The sequence below is a fragment of the Dipodomys spectabilis genome, unplaced genomic scaffold, assembly GCF_019054845.1.
Source record: "Dipodomys spectabilis isolate Male_0828 unplaced genomic scaffold, ASM1905484v1 ptg000108l, whole genome shotgun sequence".
In the NCBI taxonomy this organism is placed as follows: Eukaryota; Metazoa; Chordata; class Mammalia; order Rodentia; family Heteromyidae; genus Dipodomys; species Dipodomys spectabilis.
This window is the reverse complement of record NW_024870785.1, coordinates 4,933,520-4,950,182: the sequence shown is the minus strand read 5'-3', so window position 1 is coordinate 4,950,182 and position 16,663 is coordinate 4,933,520. Positions and strand designations below refer to the sequence as shown.

The 16,663-nt window shown below is 42.0% G+C and overlaps 2 protein-coding genes across 10 annotated transcripts in view; one reads left to right on the top strand and one right to left on the bottom strand.

Moving 5' to 3' along the window:
* Ehd4 (EH domain containing 4) overlaps positions 1-16,663 on the top strand; it is a 738,029-nt gene that overhangs the window by 207,419 nt on the left and 513,947 nt on the right. The window lies entirely within an intron of this gene.
* Mga (MAX dimerization protein MGA) overlaps positions 1-16,663 on the bottom strand; it is a 79,236-nt gene that overhangs the window by 37,852 nt on the left and 24,721 nt on the right. For all 9 annotated transcript variants that reach the window (XM_042687872.1, XM_042687869.1, XM_042687874.1 and 6 more), the window contains exons 3-9: positions 14,430-15,378; positions 11,788-11,866; positions 11,561-11,656; positions 7,942-8,073; positions 7,609-7,713; positions 4,370-5,037; positions 1,089-1,431 (exon numbers count right to left, since the gene is read on the bottom strand). In XM_042687872.1, the coding sequence (XP_042543806.1) occupies positions 1,089-1,431; positions 4,370-5,037; positions 7,609-7,713; positions 7,942-8,073; positions 11,561-11,656; positions 11,788-11,866; positions 14,430-15,378 (2,372 nt within the window). The remainder of the gene's footprint in view (positions 1-1,088; positions 1,432-4,369; positions 5,038-7,608; positions 7,714-7,941; positions 8,074-11,560; positions 11,657-11,787; positions 11,867-14,429; positions 15,379-16,663) is intronic.

The window sequence follows — 16,663 nt, the reverse complement described above, 5'->3', positions numbered from 1 at the left end:
TATAGATGTTATTTTAAATGCTATTTTTATTCATTTTCCAGCTGTTCACTTGTTTATATTGTATGATGTGTCTTGCAACCTCATCAACTAATGTATAGTCCCACTAACTTTTTTAAAAAGATTTTTAGGATTTTTCTATCTATGAATAAAACCAGTTTTACTTTATCCTTTCCAATCTAGATACCTTTTCTCATACCTTAGTATTCATTGGCTTGAACCTGTGAATGTGCATGCATGTGTATTTGTTGTTTTGCGACAGTGTCTGGCAATGTTACTGAGACTGTTCACAACTGAGGCTCAGCCTTTAGTGTGTTGGACTACAGAAGTGTTACTGCATCCAACTCTTCAGTGTAATGTTAAATCTAAGTAGTGAAAGCACCTATTCTTCCTCACTTCCAATCTTTCGATGAAGAACACCCACACCCAATTGTAAAGGGTGTCACAGATTCTCTATCAGATTGAGGAAGCTCCTTTCTATTTCTAGTATGCCCAGAATTTTTACCAGGAATGGGTTTTATCAGCTGTTTAAAAATTTCCACTGATGTCAGGCATCAGTGGCTCACACCTACAATCTTAGTACTCAGAGGCTGGGAGCTATAGATTACTGTTGGCGCCAGCTCAGGCAGACAGAGCTAATTAAACCACATAATCTTTTTTTTCCTTTTTTTTTTGCTTGAATTCAGGGCCTGGGCACTGTCCCTATTCTTTTGCTCAAGGCTAGCACTCTACCACTTGACTCACAGCACCACTTCTGGCATTTTCTGTGTACGTAGTACTGAAGAACTGAACCGAGGGCTTTCATGCATGCTAAGCAAGCACTCTAAACCATATTCCCAGCCCCAAAACCACATAATCATATATGTTCAATTAACCCAAAAACACGGCTGGAAGTGGAGAGTGGTTCAGTGGTAGAGCAAATGTGAGCAAAAACTCTGAGTACTGACACAAAGGAAGAAATAATTTCCCCTGAGATGTTTATATGATTTTTTTATGGTAATTCTTTTCCCCTTCTTTTCCCCTCTTCAGTACTGGGTTTGAATTCAGCCCCAAGCTTGCTAGGCAGGTTTCTACCAACTCTTAATACTCACTGTATTCCAATTTTTTTCTCTTCTTCTTTTCTTTTGATTGGTCTTCCTCTTCCCTAACTCCAACTCCTCCTTCCTTTGCCTCTTCTAGAGGATCATAAAATACTGGATCTCGATGTGAAGCCTTCCTTTGGAAATGCTTAGTTTTGGATCCCCCTTTAACAAGTACAACTTTTCTTTTCAAACAAGTGCAGCCAAACATGCAATCTGGTCGCTGGCAATGAGCAGGTTGGCGCTTCTCCAAAGCTAGACTGGAACATACACAACCCAGACGACAAAAGTCGTTGTTGCATGGAGGAGCTCGTTTCCTTATGATCGTGTGGATAGGCTTAGTTTTAAGAGATGCCTAGAATTAAAGCAGAAAGTCATAATTTTACTAAATCATCCTCTATCACCTCCAATGACTTACAGTCACATATTAGTCTGCCTTCCTCTTTGAGTACTAACAATATAAGAGTAAAAACCAGAAAGGTTAGAACATAAATATAACAAGGGCTCTGAGTAATTACCACTGTAATATTCTTTACTAATTATGAGCAAAAATATCAGAGATGGATTTCTTCAATAGAAAGCACCAGTGGGGGTTTAGAAATCTAAACCCCCAAACCTACTGTTTCAGAGTTTCATTGGAACACACACAATCCCATTCATTTACATATTACCTATGGTACAACAGCAGCTGCATAACTTCAGAAGGCATAGTCTGCAGATGCCAAACATCTATTATCTAGCCCTTTATAGAAAATCTTCTTGAGGGGCTGGGAAGGTGGCTCAGTGGTAGAGTGCTTGCCTTGCATGCATGAGGCCCTGGGTTCGATTCCTCAGCACCACATAAGCAAAAAGAAAAAAGCGGGAAGTGGCACTGTGGCTCAAATGGTAGAACACTAGCCTTGAGCTGAAAAGCTGAGGGACAGCATCCAGGCCCAGAGTTCAGGCCCCACGACCAGACACAAAAAAAAAATCTATTTGAGTAACCAAAAAAAGGTAAGAATTAAAACAGGTATACAGAGAGCTCAAGAAACTAATCCCTCCCAAATCTAACAAACCAATTACTAAATGGGCAAGTGAGCTAAAAAGATATTTCTCAGAAGAAAAGGTAAAAATCGCAAAGAGGGCTGGGAAGGTGGTTCAGCCGTAGAGGACTTACCTCGCATGCATGAGGCCCTGGGTTCAATTCCTCAGTACCACATAAACTGAAAAAGCTGGAAGTAGTGCTATGGCTCCAGTGGTAGAGCGCTAGGCTTGAGCACAGAGAGGCTCAGGGATAGTGCCCAGGCAGGCCCTAAGTTCAAGCCCCAGGACGGGCAAAAATAATAATATATAGACTGAAAGAATCCCAAAGACAAGGCTTTAAAAAAGATAATGATTATCATTATGAAGGTCAAAATTTGTGACTTTAGCCAAGTATAACTATAACACAGTATTGTGAAATTTATGAAGTCACTTAATCTGAATAAAGAAATATTTGGAGGGGGAAAAAAAAAAAGGGATGACTGCTAATGATTAATAATAGTAAAGGAAGGACATAATCCACATTAAGTCCCAAACATCTTATGATCTTCAGCTCTAGAATTCTGTATGGAATTTTAAAATAGTACAGAAAATCATGACTTGAAAATTACTACCACACTGCTGTGTCATTTCACATGTACCAGAGAATGCTAAGTTAGGTACATCATTAATAAATTTAAAATGCTTAATACGCCTGGATGAGGTGGTTCATGCCATTAATCCTATATAATCAGGAAGCAGAGATTGGAAGATCTTGGTTTGAAGGCAGTTGTGCAAAAAATTAAGTAGGTTCCCACCTTTGAACAATAATCCAGGCATAGTAGTATATGCCTGTGATCTCAGCTATAAATACACAGGAGGAGTAAGGTACTGAGGCTAGCTCTGGACAAAACAACAATGGGGGCTGGGAAGGTGGCTCAGTGGTGAAGCGCTTGCCTTGCATGCTTGAGGCCCTGGGTTCGATTCCCCAGCACCCATAAGCTAAAAAAAAAAAAAAAAAGCCGGAAGTGGTGCTGTGGTTCAAGTGGTAGAGTGCTAGCCTTGAGCTGAAGAGCTGAGGGGCAGCACCTGGGCCCAGAGTTCAGGCCCACGACCAGAACCAAAAAAACAAAACCAAAAACAAAAACCCACAGGGTGAGTGCATGGCTCAAGTAGGAGAACACTTGCCAAGCAGGCATGAGACCCGAAATTCAAACCCTAATGTTGCCCAACTTAAAACAATTAAATTTTATTAAGAGATCAAAAACCTCCATGGGTTTATTAGTTTTTGTACTTGTGTAGATTTAGCACCTTGAAAAATAAGTTTTGAGCCAGGCACTGGTGGCTCAAATCTGTAATTTTAGCTACTCAGGAATCTTATCTCCAATTAACCATCAGAAAACTGGAAGTGGTGCTGTAGCTCAAGTGGTAGAGCACTCATCTTGAGCTGAAGAGCACAGGGACAGCGCCCAGGCCAAGTTCAAGCCCCACAACCAACAAAAATAGATAATAAATAAATAAGTAAATAAATAAAATTTAAGTTTTTATAACAAGATCACACCAATTTGAGATTTTTAGAATGGCCAATTGCCATTATGTAGCAGAAGGTCTTTGCCCAAAAATCCAACTCGCTGTAGCTCAAGCCTATAATCTTAGAACTCAGGAGGCTGAGATCTGAGGATCTTGATTCGAAGCCAGCCTAGGCAGAAAAGTCTGTGAGACTCTTATCTCCAATAAACTACTCAGAAAAATCTGGAAGTGGAGCTGTGGCTCAAGTGGTAGAGCAAAAGCAGCTCATGGGGCGGGGGGGGGGGGGGGAAGGCTAGGAAGGTGGCTCAGTGGTAGAGCGCTTGCCTTGCATGCATTTGGCCCTGGGTTCGATTCCTCAGCACCACATAAGCAAAAAGAAAAAAGCCGGAAGTGGCGCTGTGGCTCAAGTGGTAGAGTGCTAGCCTTGAGCTGAAGAGCTGAGGAACAGCGCTCAGGCCCAGAGTTCAGGCCCCACGACCGGACCCAAAAAAAAAAAAAAGAAGAAGCTCACGGACAGCACTCAGGCCCAAAGTTCAAGCATCAGGATCAGCAAAGAAAGAAAAAAAAGTTTAACTCTACCATACCAATCTGCTGGCAGAAGCGAGTTACACTTGAGAGACAACTTACTAAAGAATGGGGAAGACCATTTCCCTCAGTTGTTACCCAGGTAATTAAATCCTAAACACTATCTGATCCTCTGCCAAAAGCCACCATCCCATTTCTAGCCAAGCACAAGTACTTGAAGAAAAACAGCCAAAACTTACTTGAGCAGTAAGCAGAGTTGTCAAGGAAACATCAGCACGCTCTTCAGTGATATAGGTCCTTGGTTTTCCTTCCCAGAGTGCACAGTCTTCCAAGTCCATCAGCTTCACCTGAGATTTAGACAGGCCTGGAGGGCGGGCTCCCTGCTGCTGCTGCTGCTGCTGCTGCTGCTGCTGTGCCTGTCGTAAACTAATCTGCCTTGGAAATACATTTTCATCTAAAGTTGGCACAACAAAGTTATTCACCTGATTATCCAAGATGGTGTTTGAAAGATTTTTGGTAGTCTTATCTCCTGGAGCTGCATGAGAGTGTTTCTGCTTTGGTGAAACAGGATAGGGTAAAATGGACTTATAAGATGATTTAGTTCGGCCACTGAGTGCTGCCTGTCTATTTTGAGACTTGGCCTTTCGAGAGGCAGTGGACACAGAATGAGGCTTCAAAGAGTAAGAGGTAGAAGGGGAAATAGTAGATTGCTTCTTTAGGACACTATCAAGTGTTCGTACATAGCTGGTACTTTTGGTAGGCAGTTGGTAAACCACAGGAGATGTGGGGGCATTTGAGGAGAAACCCATGCTTGTTTCCATAAGCTTGCCTTCATTTTCCAAGTATTCATCCAGCTTATCACTACAGAAAGCAGAGCGGTTTTTCAGTGAACCTTCTGAATTCCCACCTAGAAATAATGCAGACACAGATATTTTAATCTAGGGCTATGGATGTAACTCAGTGATCAAGAGCACTTGCCCAGCATGCTTAAGGCTTAGGGGGGACAAAAGGCCAGATGCTGGCAGTTCACGTATGTAATCCGAGGTACTCAGAAGCTGAGACCCTGAGGATCAACATTTGAAGTCAACATAGGCAGAAAAGTCTGAATACATTTCCAAAAATAACCAGCAAAATGTCATGCTGGAAGTGTGACTCAGATGGTAGAGCCTCAGCCAAGCAAGCTCAGCGCCTGAGTAGAAACCCCAAAATCAGCAAAACAAAATAAAGCAATCTAGAAAAGATATCCTAAAGATGAGGAAAAATAAGCTACAAGATATTACAAGTTCTGCCAGGCACTGGAGGCTCACGCCTGTAATCCTAGCTACCCAGGAGGCTGAGATCTGAGGAACTTGGTTCAAAGCCAGGCCAGGGAGCAAAGACCGTGAGACTCTTATCTCCAATAAACCACCAGAAAACCAGAAGTGATGCTGTGGCTCAAGTGGTAGAGCACTTGTCTTGAGCTGAAGAGCTGAGGGACAGCATCCAGGCCAAGTTCAAGCTCAACAACCGACCAAAAAAAAAAAAAAAAAAAAAAAGATATTACAAGTTCTAAACCCTCTCAGAAAAAAACAAACTAAGAGACTGAGTAACAAATACTAATTAGATGAAAATTCTAGCCTTGAGTTGAAGAGCTGAGGGACAGCGCCCAAGCCCAGAGTTCAGGCCCCAGGACTGGACCCAAAAAAAATTTTTAAAAAAAAAAAAAGAAAAGAAAGGAAAAGCAGTACACACAATGCTACCCCAAATGTTACCAGGTACTACACAACTCTGAGTTACATCGTTTGTTTTGTTTTTGTTGGTCGTGGGACTTGAACTCTGGGCCTGGGTGCTTTGCCTGCACTCTTCAGCTCCAGATGAGCTCTCTACCACTTGAGCCACAGCACCACTTCCGGTTTTCTAGTGGTTTATCAAAGGTAAGAGTCTCACAGAGTTTCCTGCCTGGGCTGGCAGGAACTGTGATCCTCAGATCTCAGCCTCCTGAGTAGCTAGGATTACAAGGGTGAGCCACCAGTGCCCAGCTTCTGGATTATATAGTTTGAAAATAATGCCTGAGGAGTTGGGAATGTGGCTTAGTGGTAGACTGCTTGCCTAGTATGCATGATTCCTCAGTACCACATATACAGAAAAAGCCGAAGTGGTGATGTGGCTCAGGAGGTAGAAGGCTAACTTTGAGTAAAAAGAAGCTCAGGGATAGTGCACAGGCCCCTGAGTTCAAGCCTCAAGACTGGCAATAAACAAACAAACAAATAAATAAATGCTTGAGAATGAGGCCCTGAGTTCAAGCCTCAAGACTGGCAATAAACAAACGAACAAATAAATAAATGCTTGAGAATGATACCTTTCTATGAATAAAAAGACAGTGTTATTTTAAAAATTCAGGATTCCTGACATGGTTAGGAACTAAGCCCCAGGCTTTACTTTTAAAGAAAATAAAAAATACTATGACCACTTCAATCTAAAACGTAGTGAGAAACCTTTTTATTGGCAGTTTACAGGTTTGAAGTCAAGGCCGTGGACTTGCTATGCAACTATTCTGCCACTTGAGCCACATCCCCAGTACTTGTACATAAACTGTATTTTTTATTTTTTGTGAGGGAGGGTCTCACATTTTTGTCCAGGTCTAGCCTGGACTGTGACTCCCTATCTACAATATCCCCCACAGCTGGAACCATAGGCACATATCACCATGTTGGGCTGATTATTGGACCGCCAATGATAGGTGGTCTCATTAACTTTTTGCTAGGAAAGACCACAGAGATCTACTCGTCTTTTTGTTGTTGTTGTTGTAGTAGTTGCTTGTGGGGCTTGAACTCAGGGCCTAGCCACTGTCCCTGAATTCTTTTGCTCAAGGCTAGCGCTCTACCACTTTGAGCTAGAGTACCACTTCTAGTTTTTGAGTGGTTAATAGAAGATAAGAGTCTCATGGGGACTTTTCTGCCTAGGCTGGCTTCAAACCACAATCCCAGATCTCAACCTCCTGAGCTAGGTAGGATTACAGGTGTGAACCACTAGCGCCCAGCCTTATGATCTATTCTTATCTCTGACTACCAAGTAGCTGGGATTACTGTGCTAAAGCAAACAAAAAATTTGGCTACATGTTTTGGAAAATATTTAGAATGTTAAGAAAAAAAAAATCAAGTAGGCATAATGATACATGCCCTAATCTCAGCACTTTGGAGGCTAAAAAGACCAATGGTTCAACGCCAGCCTAGGATATACTATCAGATTCCTGTCTTTAAAAAAACAAAAGGGGCTGGGAAGGTGGCTCAGTGGTAGAGCACTTGCCTTGCATGCCTGAGGCCCTGGATTCAATTCCTCAGCACCACATAAGCAGAAAAAAAAGCCGGAAGTGGCACTGTGGCTCAAGTGGTAGAGTGCTAGCCTTGAGCTGAAGAGCTGAGGGACAGCACCCAGGCCCAGAGTTCAGGCCCCAAGACCGGACCCAAAAAATAAAAAAAACAAAAAACACTCCAATTACCTTCATTTCTATTTGCAGAAGCACCATGAAATTTGCCCCTCCATCCCTTGATCTTGGTGAAGTCGTTGGTCTTCCCTGTCCTAGACACAAAGGGAAAGCCAGCATCTATAAAGAAAAAACAGATAACCAAAATTCTATTGAGCCAATGTAATATCACACTATTACTAAGACTAAAATGTATTCATTTATTTACTACTAGAGAAAAAAAGATTTGCTCTAAAATACCATAAATATCTCCAATAAAGATAGTTTTTTAAATAAATTTACATTACAACTAATCTAACCTGTAAGGGAAAAAAAAAGCATTTAATTTTACAAACATTATATGCTTACCAGGAGAGGCAGGGTTGGTTCCCGTAAGGTTCCAAAAAGGAAAACTAGTGGCTGGAGCCAAAGGTAGTTGTACTCCCAAATATTTAAGATCAATGCTCATTGTTGGATCCACTGAATTCAATTTTAATCCCACTACAAAGAAAAAGATTCACTTTCAGGTAGTTTCACAATCCATACCTTGTGATATGACCCATTTGTATCTACCTCCTCCCCATTCCTGCTGAATGTAGGCAGAGTGGAATGGGGAAGAAAAGTATAGAGTATGTATGATTATATGTATGTGGTAACAGAAGGACAGAAGAAAGAAAGAGAGGGACGAAGGGGGAAAAAAGGGAGGGAGAGGCGAGAGGAGAGGAGGGGGAGGGGAGAAGAGGGGAGGAGGAGGGAAAGGGAGAGAAGAAGCAAGCAAGCAAGTAAGCCACTATACTTAGCCAGACATAGTGACACAGGCCTACAACCCTACCACTCAGGAGGCTGAAACCTGAAGATCGAGTTAAGGCCAATCTGTCTCAAAAGCAAAAAAAATATTTAAAGAATCACTCCTGATAAATCAATCTTTTTTTTTTTTTTTGGTCTTGTTGGTAATAGGACTTAAACTCAGGGCCTGGGAGCTGCTCCTGAGCTTTTCTGCCCAAAGCTCTACAACTTTGACCCATAGCTCCACTTGTGGTTTCCTGGTGGTTAATTGCAGGTAAGTCTCACAGACTTTGTGGCCCAGGCTGGCTTTGAACCACAATCCTCAGAACTCAGCTTCCTGAGTAGCTACGATTACAGAGGTGGGCCATTAGAGCTCAGCTTTCAACCTTTTCTTTGGCAGCTTGTAATGCCTAAACTCTAAGGTAAAAGATCTACTATAATAATATAAATAAGTCAGTATTTTTTTTTGGGGGGGGGGAGCAGTCCTGGGGCTTGAACTCAGGGCCTGAGCACTGTCCCTGGGCTTCTTTTGTTCAAGGCTAGCATTCTACCACTTGAGCCACAGCACAACTTCCAGTTTTTTTGTTTATATGGTACTGAGGAATTGAACCCAGGGCTTCATGCATGCTAGGCAAGCACTCTACCACTAAACCACATTCCCAGCTGGTCAGTATTTTGAAAACATCAGTAGAAGTCAAAAACATAACACTATTCCAAGAAGTACATCTAAAATTACAAGATGTAAGAAACCAAAATTTAAGCCATAGCTTACAATGCTGCATAATATAAATAAGGTGGGAGAGTATGAGTGATTATTATCATGATGTGTAACTACTACAAATATCACTATAGTAAGAAAAGGAAATTAAGCAAAATAATGAAGGATAATCTTATACAATTGCAAATATAAGGACAATTTTAAGTTAACTCTTCATTGACACATCAAATATATAAATTAGATGTATGCAGTGACACAATGAGATATAAAAGTATTCTTCTAGGGCTGGGAAAGTAGCTCAGTGGTAGAGCATTTGCCTTGCATGCTTGAGGCCCTGGGTTCGATTCCTCAGCACCACATAAGCAAAAAGAAAAAAGCCGGAAGTGGCGCTGTGGCTCAAGTGGTAGAGCGCTAGCCTTGAGCTGAAGAGCTGAGGGACAGCGCCCAGGCCCAGAGTTCAGGCCCACGACTGGACCAAAAAAAAAAAAGTATTCTTCTATTTACACATCTAAGTATATTACTAAAGACAGGTAGGAACCAATCTCCATTAGAAAAACGAACACAAAGAAAAATAATAACGTTAAAAAAGATGAGAAATTAAGGGAAAGAGGACACTGGATGAAAAGAATGCCCAAGTAAATACTACATTCTTACTTTTTTCATATATAAGCTATACAATCTGTGTATTTTAGTTCTGTTGTTGTTTCTGTGCTGGTAACAGAGCTAGAGCTAACACCTTATGCTTTCTTGCTCAGTGTTGGCATTCTACCGTTTGAACCACAACCCCAATCTGGCATTTTGCTGGTTAATGCGACAAAGTCTCAGACTTTTCTGCCCAGACTGACTTCAAACAACAATCCTCCAGGACTCAGTCAACTACCTGACACTGAGCTAAGATTACAGGAATGAACCACCAGCACCCAGCCAGATGGGTCTTGTTGTTTTTGTGGTGGTACTAGGGTTTGAACTAAGTACTTGCCTGCTGTCCCTTAGCTTTTACCAGTCAAGGCACACTACCATGTAAGCCACAGCTCCACTTCTGGCGTACTGTTGATTAACAGAAGATAAAGAGCCTCTCAAATTTTCCTGCACAGTTGACTTCAAACAGCAATCTTCAGATTTCAGCTTCCTGAACAGCTAAGATTTTAGGAATAAGCCACAGTTGCAGGCTAGATGTGTTTTAAGGAAAAACTGGGGCTCAGTGGTAGAGTGCTTGCCTTGCATACATGAGGCCCTGGGTTTGATTCCTCAGCATCACATAAGCAGAAAAAGCCAAAAGTGGTGCTTTGGCTCAAGTGGTAGAGCGCTAGCCTTGAGCTGAAGAGATGAGGGACAGTGCCCAGGCCTAGAGTTCAAGCCCCACAACCTACCCAAAAAAAAGGGGGTGGGGGAACTATAGACGCAGAGGGGGAAATAATGTAAATTGAGAGGGGAAAGGTAGGGTTGGGAGGTATGGAGAATATGGAAAGAGATATTGATCAAGATATATTGTAGTTATGAGCTGATTTGTTGAATGGTAACTCCTTTATATAACTATAATTTTTAAAAGTAAAGATGAGCTGGGCACCAATGGCTCACGCCTATAATCATAGCTACTGAGGAGGCTGAGATCTGAGGATCGCCATTCAAAGCCAGCCCGGGCAGGAAAGTCCATGAGACTCTTATCTCCAATAAACCAGTAGAAAACCGGAAGTGGCGCTGTGGCTCAAGTGGTAGAGCGCTCGTCTTGAGCTGAAGAGCTGAGAGACAGCACTCAGGCCCAGAATTCAAACCTCATGACTGACAACAACAAAAAAAAGTAAAAATGCAAATTGAGGTACTGAAAGAAATTAAATCAAGGATAGGAGATGAAAAGGAGGAATAAAAAGAGAAATAAGTAGTAAAAAGAAGAGTTTGCACCTGTGGCTCACGCCTATAATCCTAGCTACTCGGGAGGTTGAGACTGGAGGATCCCAGTTCAAAGCCAGCCCAGGGAGCAAAGTCTGAGACTCTTATCTCCAATTAACCTCCAGAAAACTGGTAGTGCTGTTGCTCAAGTGGTTGAGTGCTGACCTTGAGCCTGAAAAGCTGAGGGACAGTGCCCAGCCCCAGAGTTCAAGCAACACAACAGAAGAAAGGGAAAGGAAAGGAAAAAGGAAAGGAAAGGAAAGGAAAGGAAAGGAAAAAGGAAAGGAAAGGAAAAAGGAAAGGAAAGGAAAGGAAAGGAAAGGAAAGGAGAAAGGAAAGGAAAGGAGAAAGGAAAGGAAAGGAAAGGAAAGGAGAAAGGAAAGGGAAAAGAAAGGGAAAAGGAAAGGGAAAAGGAAAGGAAGAAAGAAAGAGAGAAAGGTGGAGGAGAGGGAGGAAAAGAGGGAGGGAACGAAAAGAAAAATATACTTGCAGACATTTTAGAAATCATGTAATAAGGTAGTGATTACATTTGTCTTAACTTGTTACCCCTTCCTTCCCTCATTTTTCTCCCTCTTTCCCTCCCCCCAAGACTATTACCTTCTTGAAGACCAGGATGTATCACCTGCTTGTGTCTCAAGGACTTCAGATCTTCTATTAGTTCTTTTTCCAGGTGGGAAATTTTTGCTCTGCAGCCTATTCATAAAACAACAATAAAATTAAGTATTCTATACTACAAAAGAATAGATATTGCATACTTCACTAATAGAGCCCACAGCACAAATATATTTCATTATATTACACCATTATATTTATACCATTTATACCTGGATCGCTTGTGGTTGGTGCCTGAAGACTAGTAGGTTCTTCCGTTCCCCCTTCAACTGCATGAACATCTAAAGCTTCCTACAGATTAAAAATAGAAAATATAGTTTGCATCACTTCTACAAATTTAAAATGACATGTTTATAGGAATAACTCCAAACTGCCAGAACATGAGCAATTTTTGTTTCCTATCTTTTACTATTTTCTGAATGTCCTACATTAGCATTTAACATCACTATAATCATCAGGGGCTAGGATAAAGCTGAGAGCTCTTGCTTAGTGTGTATAAGATACTAGTTTGGTTATCAGAAATATAATTTATTTCTTTTTGGTCAGTCCTGGGGCTTGAACTCTGGGCCTGGGTGCTGTCCCTCAGCTCTTCAGCTCAAGGCTAGCGCTCTACCACTTGAGCCATAGCGCCACTTCCGGCTTTTTTCTTTTTGCTTATGTGGTGCTGAGGAATGGAACCCAGGGCCTCAGGCATGCAAGGCTAGCGCTCTACCACTTGAGCTACAGCACCATTTCCAGTTTTCTGGTGGTTAATTGGAGATAAGAGTCTCACGAACTCTCCTGCCTGGTCTGGCTTTGAACCACAAGCCGCCTGGGTAGCTAGGATTACAGGTGTGAGCCACAGGCACCTGGCTAGCTTAAAAAATAATAATAATTTTTTTTTGGTCAGTCATGGGGCCTGAACTCAGGGCCTGGGCGCTGTCCCTCAGCTCTTCAGCTCAAGGCTGGCACTCTACCCACTTGAGCCACAGCACCACTTCCGGTTTTTTCTACTTATGTGGTGCTGAGGAATCAAACCCAGGGCTTCATGCATGCAAGGCAAGCCCTCTACCACTGAGCCACCTTCCCAGCCCACAAAAATTTTTTTAAAAAGAAAAAAAAGGGGGCTGGGAAGGTGGCTCAGTGGTAGAGTGCTTGTCTTGCATGCCTGAGGCCCTGGGTTCGATTCCTCAGTACCACATAAGCAAAAAGAAAAAAGCCAGAAGTGACGCTGTGGCTCAAGTGGTAGAGCGCTAGCCTTGAGCTGAAGAGCTGAGGGACAGCGCCCAGGCCCAGAGTTCAGGCCCCACAGCCGGACCCAAAAAAAAAAAAAAAAAGAACAAGAAGAAAAAGAAAAAAAGCTGGGAAGAAGAAGAAGGAGAAGAAGAGGAGGAGGAGGAGGAGGAGGAGGAGGAAGGAAGGAAGGAAGGAAGGAGAAGAAGAGGAGGAGGAAGAAGAGGAAGAGGAAGAAGAAGAGGAAGTAGAGGAAGAAGAGGAGGAGGAGGAGGAGGAAGGAGGAAGGAGGAAGGAGGAAGGAAGAAGAAGAAGAAAAAAAAACCAGGCGCCAGTGGCTAATGCCTATAATCCTAGCTCCTCAGGAGGCTGAGATCTGAGGATCTCGGTTCAAAACCAGCCCAAGCAGGAGCACCCATGAGACTCTTATCTCCAATTAACCACCAGAAATCTGGACTTGGTGCTGTGGCTCCAGTGGTAGAGCCTTAGGTTTGAGTTGAAGAGCTGAGGGACAGCACCCAGGTTCAGAATTCAAGCCCCACAACCAACACCAACCAAAAAAAAAGGCAAAACCAAAGTTTATCATGATGGTATATACTTGTAATCCTGGGGCTAGGAATAGGCTTAGTGGTAGAATGCTTGCCTTGCATGCATGAAGCCCTGGTTTCAACTCCTCAGTACCACATAAATAGAAAAAGCCAGAAGTGGCGCTGTGGCTAAAATGGTATAGTGCTAGCCTTGAGCAAAAGCAGCTCAGGGACAGTGCCCAGGCCCTGAGCAAGCCCCAGGACAAAAAAAAAAAAAAAAAGGGGGGGGGGGGGGGACTGGGAAGGTGGCTCAGTGGTAGAGCGCTTGCCTTACATGCATGAGGCCCTGGGTTCGATTCCTCAGCACCACATAAGCAAAAAGAAAAAAGCTGGAAGTGGCGCTGTGGCTCAAGTGGTAGAGCGCTAGCCTTGAGCTGAAGAGCTGAGGGACAGCGCCCAGGCCCAGAGTTCAGGCCCCACGATTGGACCCAAAAAAAAAAAAAAAAAAAAAATCTAGCACTTGAGCAACAGAGGAAGGAAAAGCCATCCATACAAAGTGATATTCTGCCTTAAAAAAAAAAAAAAAGACAAAAGTATCTGAATAAGCCAGGTGCTGGTGGCTTACCCTATAATCCTAGCTACTCAGCAGGCTGAGATCTAAGGATCTAGTTCAAAGCCAGTCCAGGCAGGAAATTCTATGAGATTCTTATTTCCAATTAAACACAAGAAAATCAGGAGGGAGGGTTCAAAGTGGTAGAGCACTTTTTTTTTTTTTTTATAATGGGCCTGGATGTGGTGACATGCCCCGCTACATAGGAAGACAGGGTAGGAGGCTAGCCCTAAATAAAAAGAGGGAGACATTCTAGCACTACTAGTTAATTCATTGAAGTCTATAATAATAATTTTTTAAGAGACATAACTTCTAAAGCTACTTCAAATAAAATATCTTAAATGATGCCTGTTCAACTAAACCCCACACTTTGGAAATACTTCCTCTCCCTTTCTCCAAGCCACCTCATAAATGGATATAGTCACAAAACAAAAAATTACCAGCCAATATATAGTAAGACTAATTTTATGGGCCTTAAATAAAATGTTGCAAACTACCATCTTACCTTTGACTCAAAGGAAACAAAGAGAACACCATCCACATCTTCCAGATCGGGCTTCACATCAGGAAAGGTATTCCCAGAGCCTACAGGTGTGTTCTTTGTAAAAGTTAAAGACTTTGCCATGTTTTTAGGTGGTCTGCCTGCTTTGGAGAGTTTCAGTTTTCGAGGCCTCCCTCTTTTTCCAGGGCCATTAGGAGAAGCATTCTGATTAGCATTCACAGACTTTGGGGTTGTTGCAATCTTAAGCATAGTTGTCCGCTTTCTGCTCGATTCCTCTTTTCCTGAAAACGAGTCCCCTGCTAAACCACTTGTACTGTTATGTATTCTTTCCGAGCTAATACTGTTATATACATCAGGATAATTCCACTGAGGCTCTTTAAGTAGGGAATATTTTTGTGCCACTCTGAGGTCTGGAGACTGTTTTCTAAGACCATTTTCTGATTCCTTAGCTAAACAGAAGCTAGTCCCACTAGAGTTCTCAATGTATGCAGGCAAATATTCTAGTTCTGACAACACAGAAGACTTATCCTTCCGCGATGTGGAAAGCATGTTATCAGGTAGTTCAGAAACCTTAACTGTGCTTCTGGTAACAGCACAAGGCTCCAGACAGACTACAGGCATCTTTGCAGTGTCTAATTTGAATGTTTTAGCTTTAGCAACACCTAAAGGGTTGTTTGGTACCCATTTAGAAGATGAATGGTCAGTTTCTAGATTATCAATTTTATTGTGCCTCTTTAGTTGTTTCTCTAGTATAGGATCATCATCACTGTTTGAGTACACATCTGTTTCTTCATCAGTCTCTTCTTGTTTCACAGTAACCCCTTCTGTGTACTCCCCAAGTTCATAGTCATAATCATCCAGAGGTTCCTCCTTAACGACAACATTAAAGCTTCCACTTGGGTCTAATGGTGAGTCCATATGGGAGCCATCTTCAAAATTGTTGACAAGAAGACTAGAAATAGGGGAAGGATAAATACAGAATGATCTATAAACAAAACTCAAAAAGGGAAAAAAAAAGAATTCTAAAACCAAATTAATCTGATTTCATAAACTTTAAAAACAAGGTTCTCAAAAGCAGCTTAGCAAAATTCTCATTTTATATTTTTAATCAATTTTTCATAAAAACATAAAAAGCAACTTTTTTTTCATCATTGTAAACTACAATGGAAAACATAACACTTTTTGTAAGTTACTTTTAGTAACTCAATTTTGAAAGTCAACTGGCACTGAGACAAAATTCTACATACTATTGGCCAGGAGCTGGTAGCTCCACCTCTGTAATCCTAGCTACTCAGGAGGATGAGACCTAAGGATTGCGGTTTGAAGCCAGCTGGGGCAGGAAAATCTGATCTCCAATTAACCACTAAAAAGCTGGAAATGAAATTGTGGCTCATGTGCTAGCTTTGAGCACAAAAGATTAGGGACAGCATTTAGGCCCTGAGTTCAAGCCCCATTGGGCTGGGAAGGTGGCTCAGTGGTGGCTCAGTGGTAGAGCACTTGCCTTGCATGCTCGAGGCCCTGGGTTCGATTCCTCAGCACCACATAAGCAAAAAGCCTGAAGTGGCGCTGTGGCTCAAGTGGTAGAGTGCTAGCCTTGAGCTGAAGAGCTTAGGGACAGCGCCCAGGCCCAGAGTTCAGGCCCCACGACCGGACCCAAAAAAAAAAAAACCAGTCATTAACAATTCTATACACTATCAACTGGCAATAAGACAAAAACATAGCTATCGTTAATTATATTAAAACATTCAGTGCAGTAAACTAGGAAAGGGCTTTTGTTTTAATTATTAATTCGTTTATTTATATTTTGCTTGTATTGAAGCTTGAACTAAGGAACGAAGAGTTCTCATTCAGCTTTATAGCTCATAGCTGGTGCTCTATCACTCGAGCCATGCCTCCAATTGCAGTTTTTTGCCGGTTAACTGAAGAAGGTAAGAGTTTCTCAGATTTGTCTGCCCAAACTTTTCAAATATTCCAAAACCAGAAAATTATGTAACACTTGTCACAAACTATTCAGAGATATTCAACTTGTATTTGTGTGTATGTATATATACATATATACTTATATTATTGGCTAATATTTTATATTATACCCTGAATAAAAATTGGTATATCTGAGCCAGGTGCTGTGGCTCACACCTGTAATCCTAGCTACTCAGGAGGCTGAGATCTGAGGTTTGCCAGGGCAGGAAAGTCCGTGAAACTCTTATCTCCAATAAACCACCAGAAAACCGGAAGTG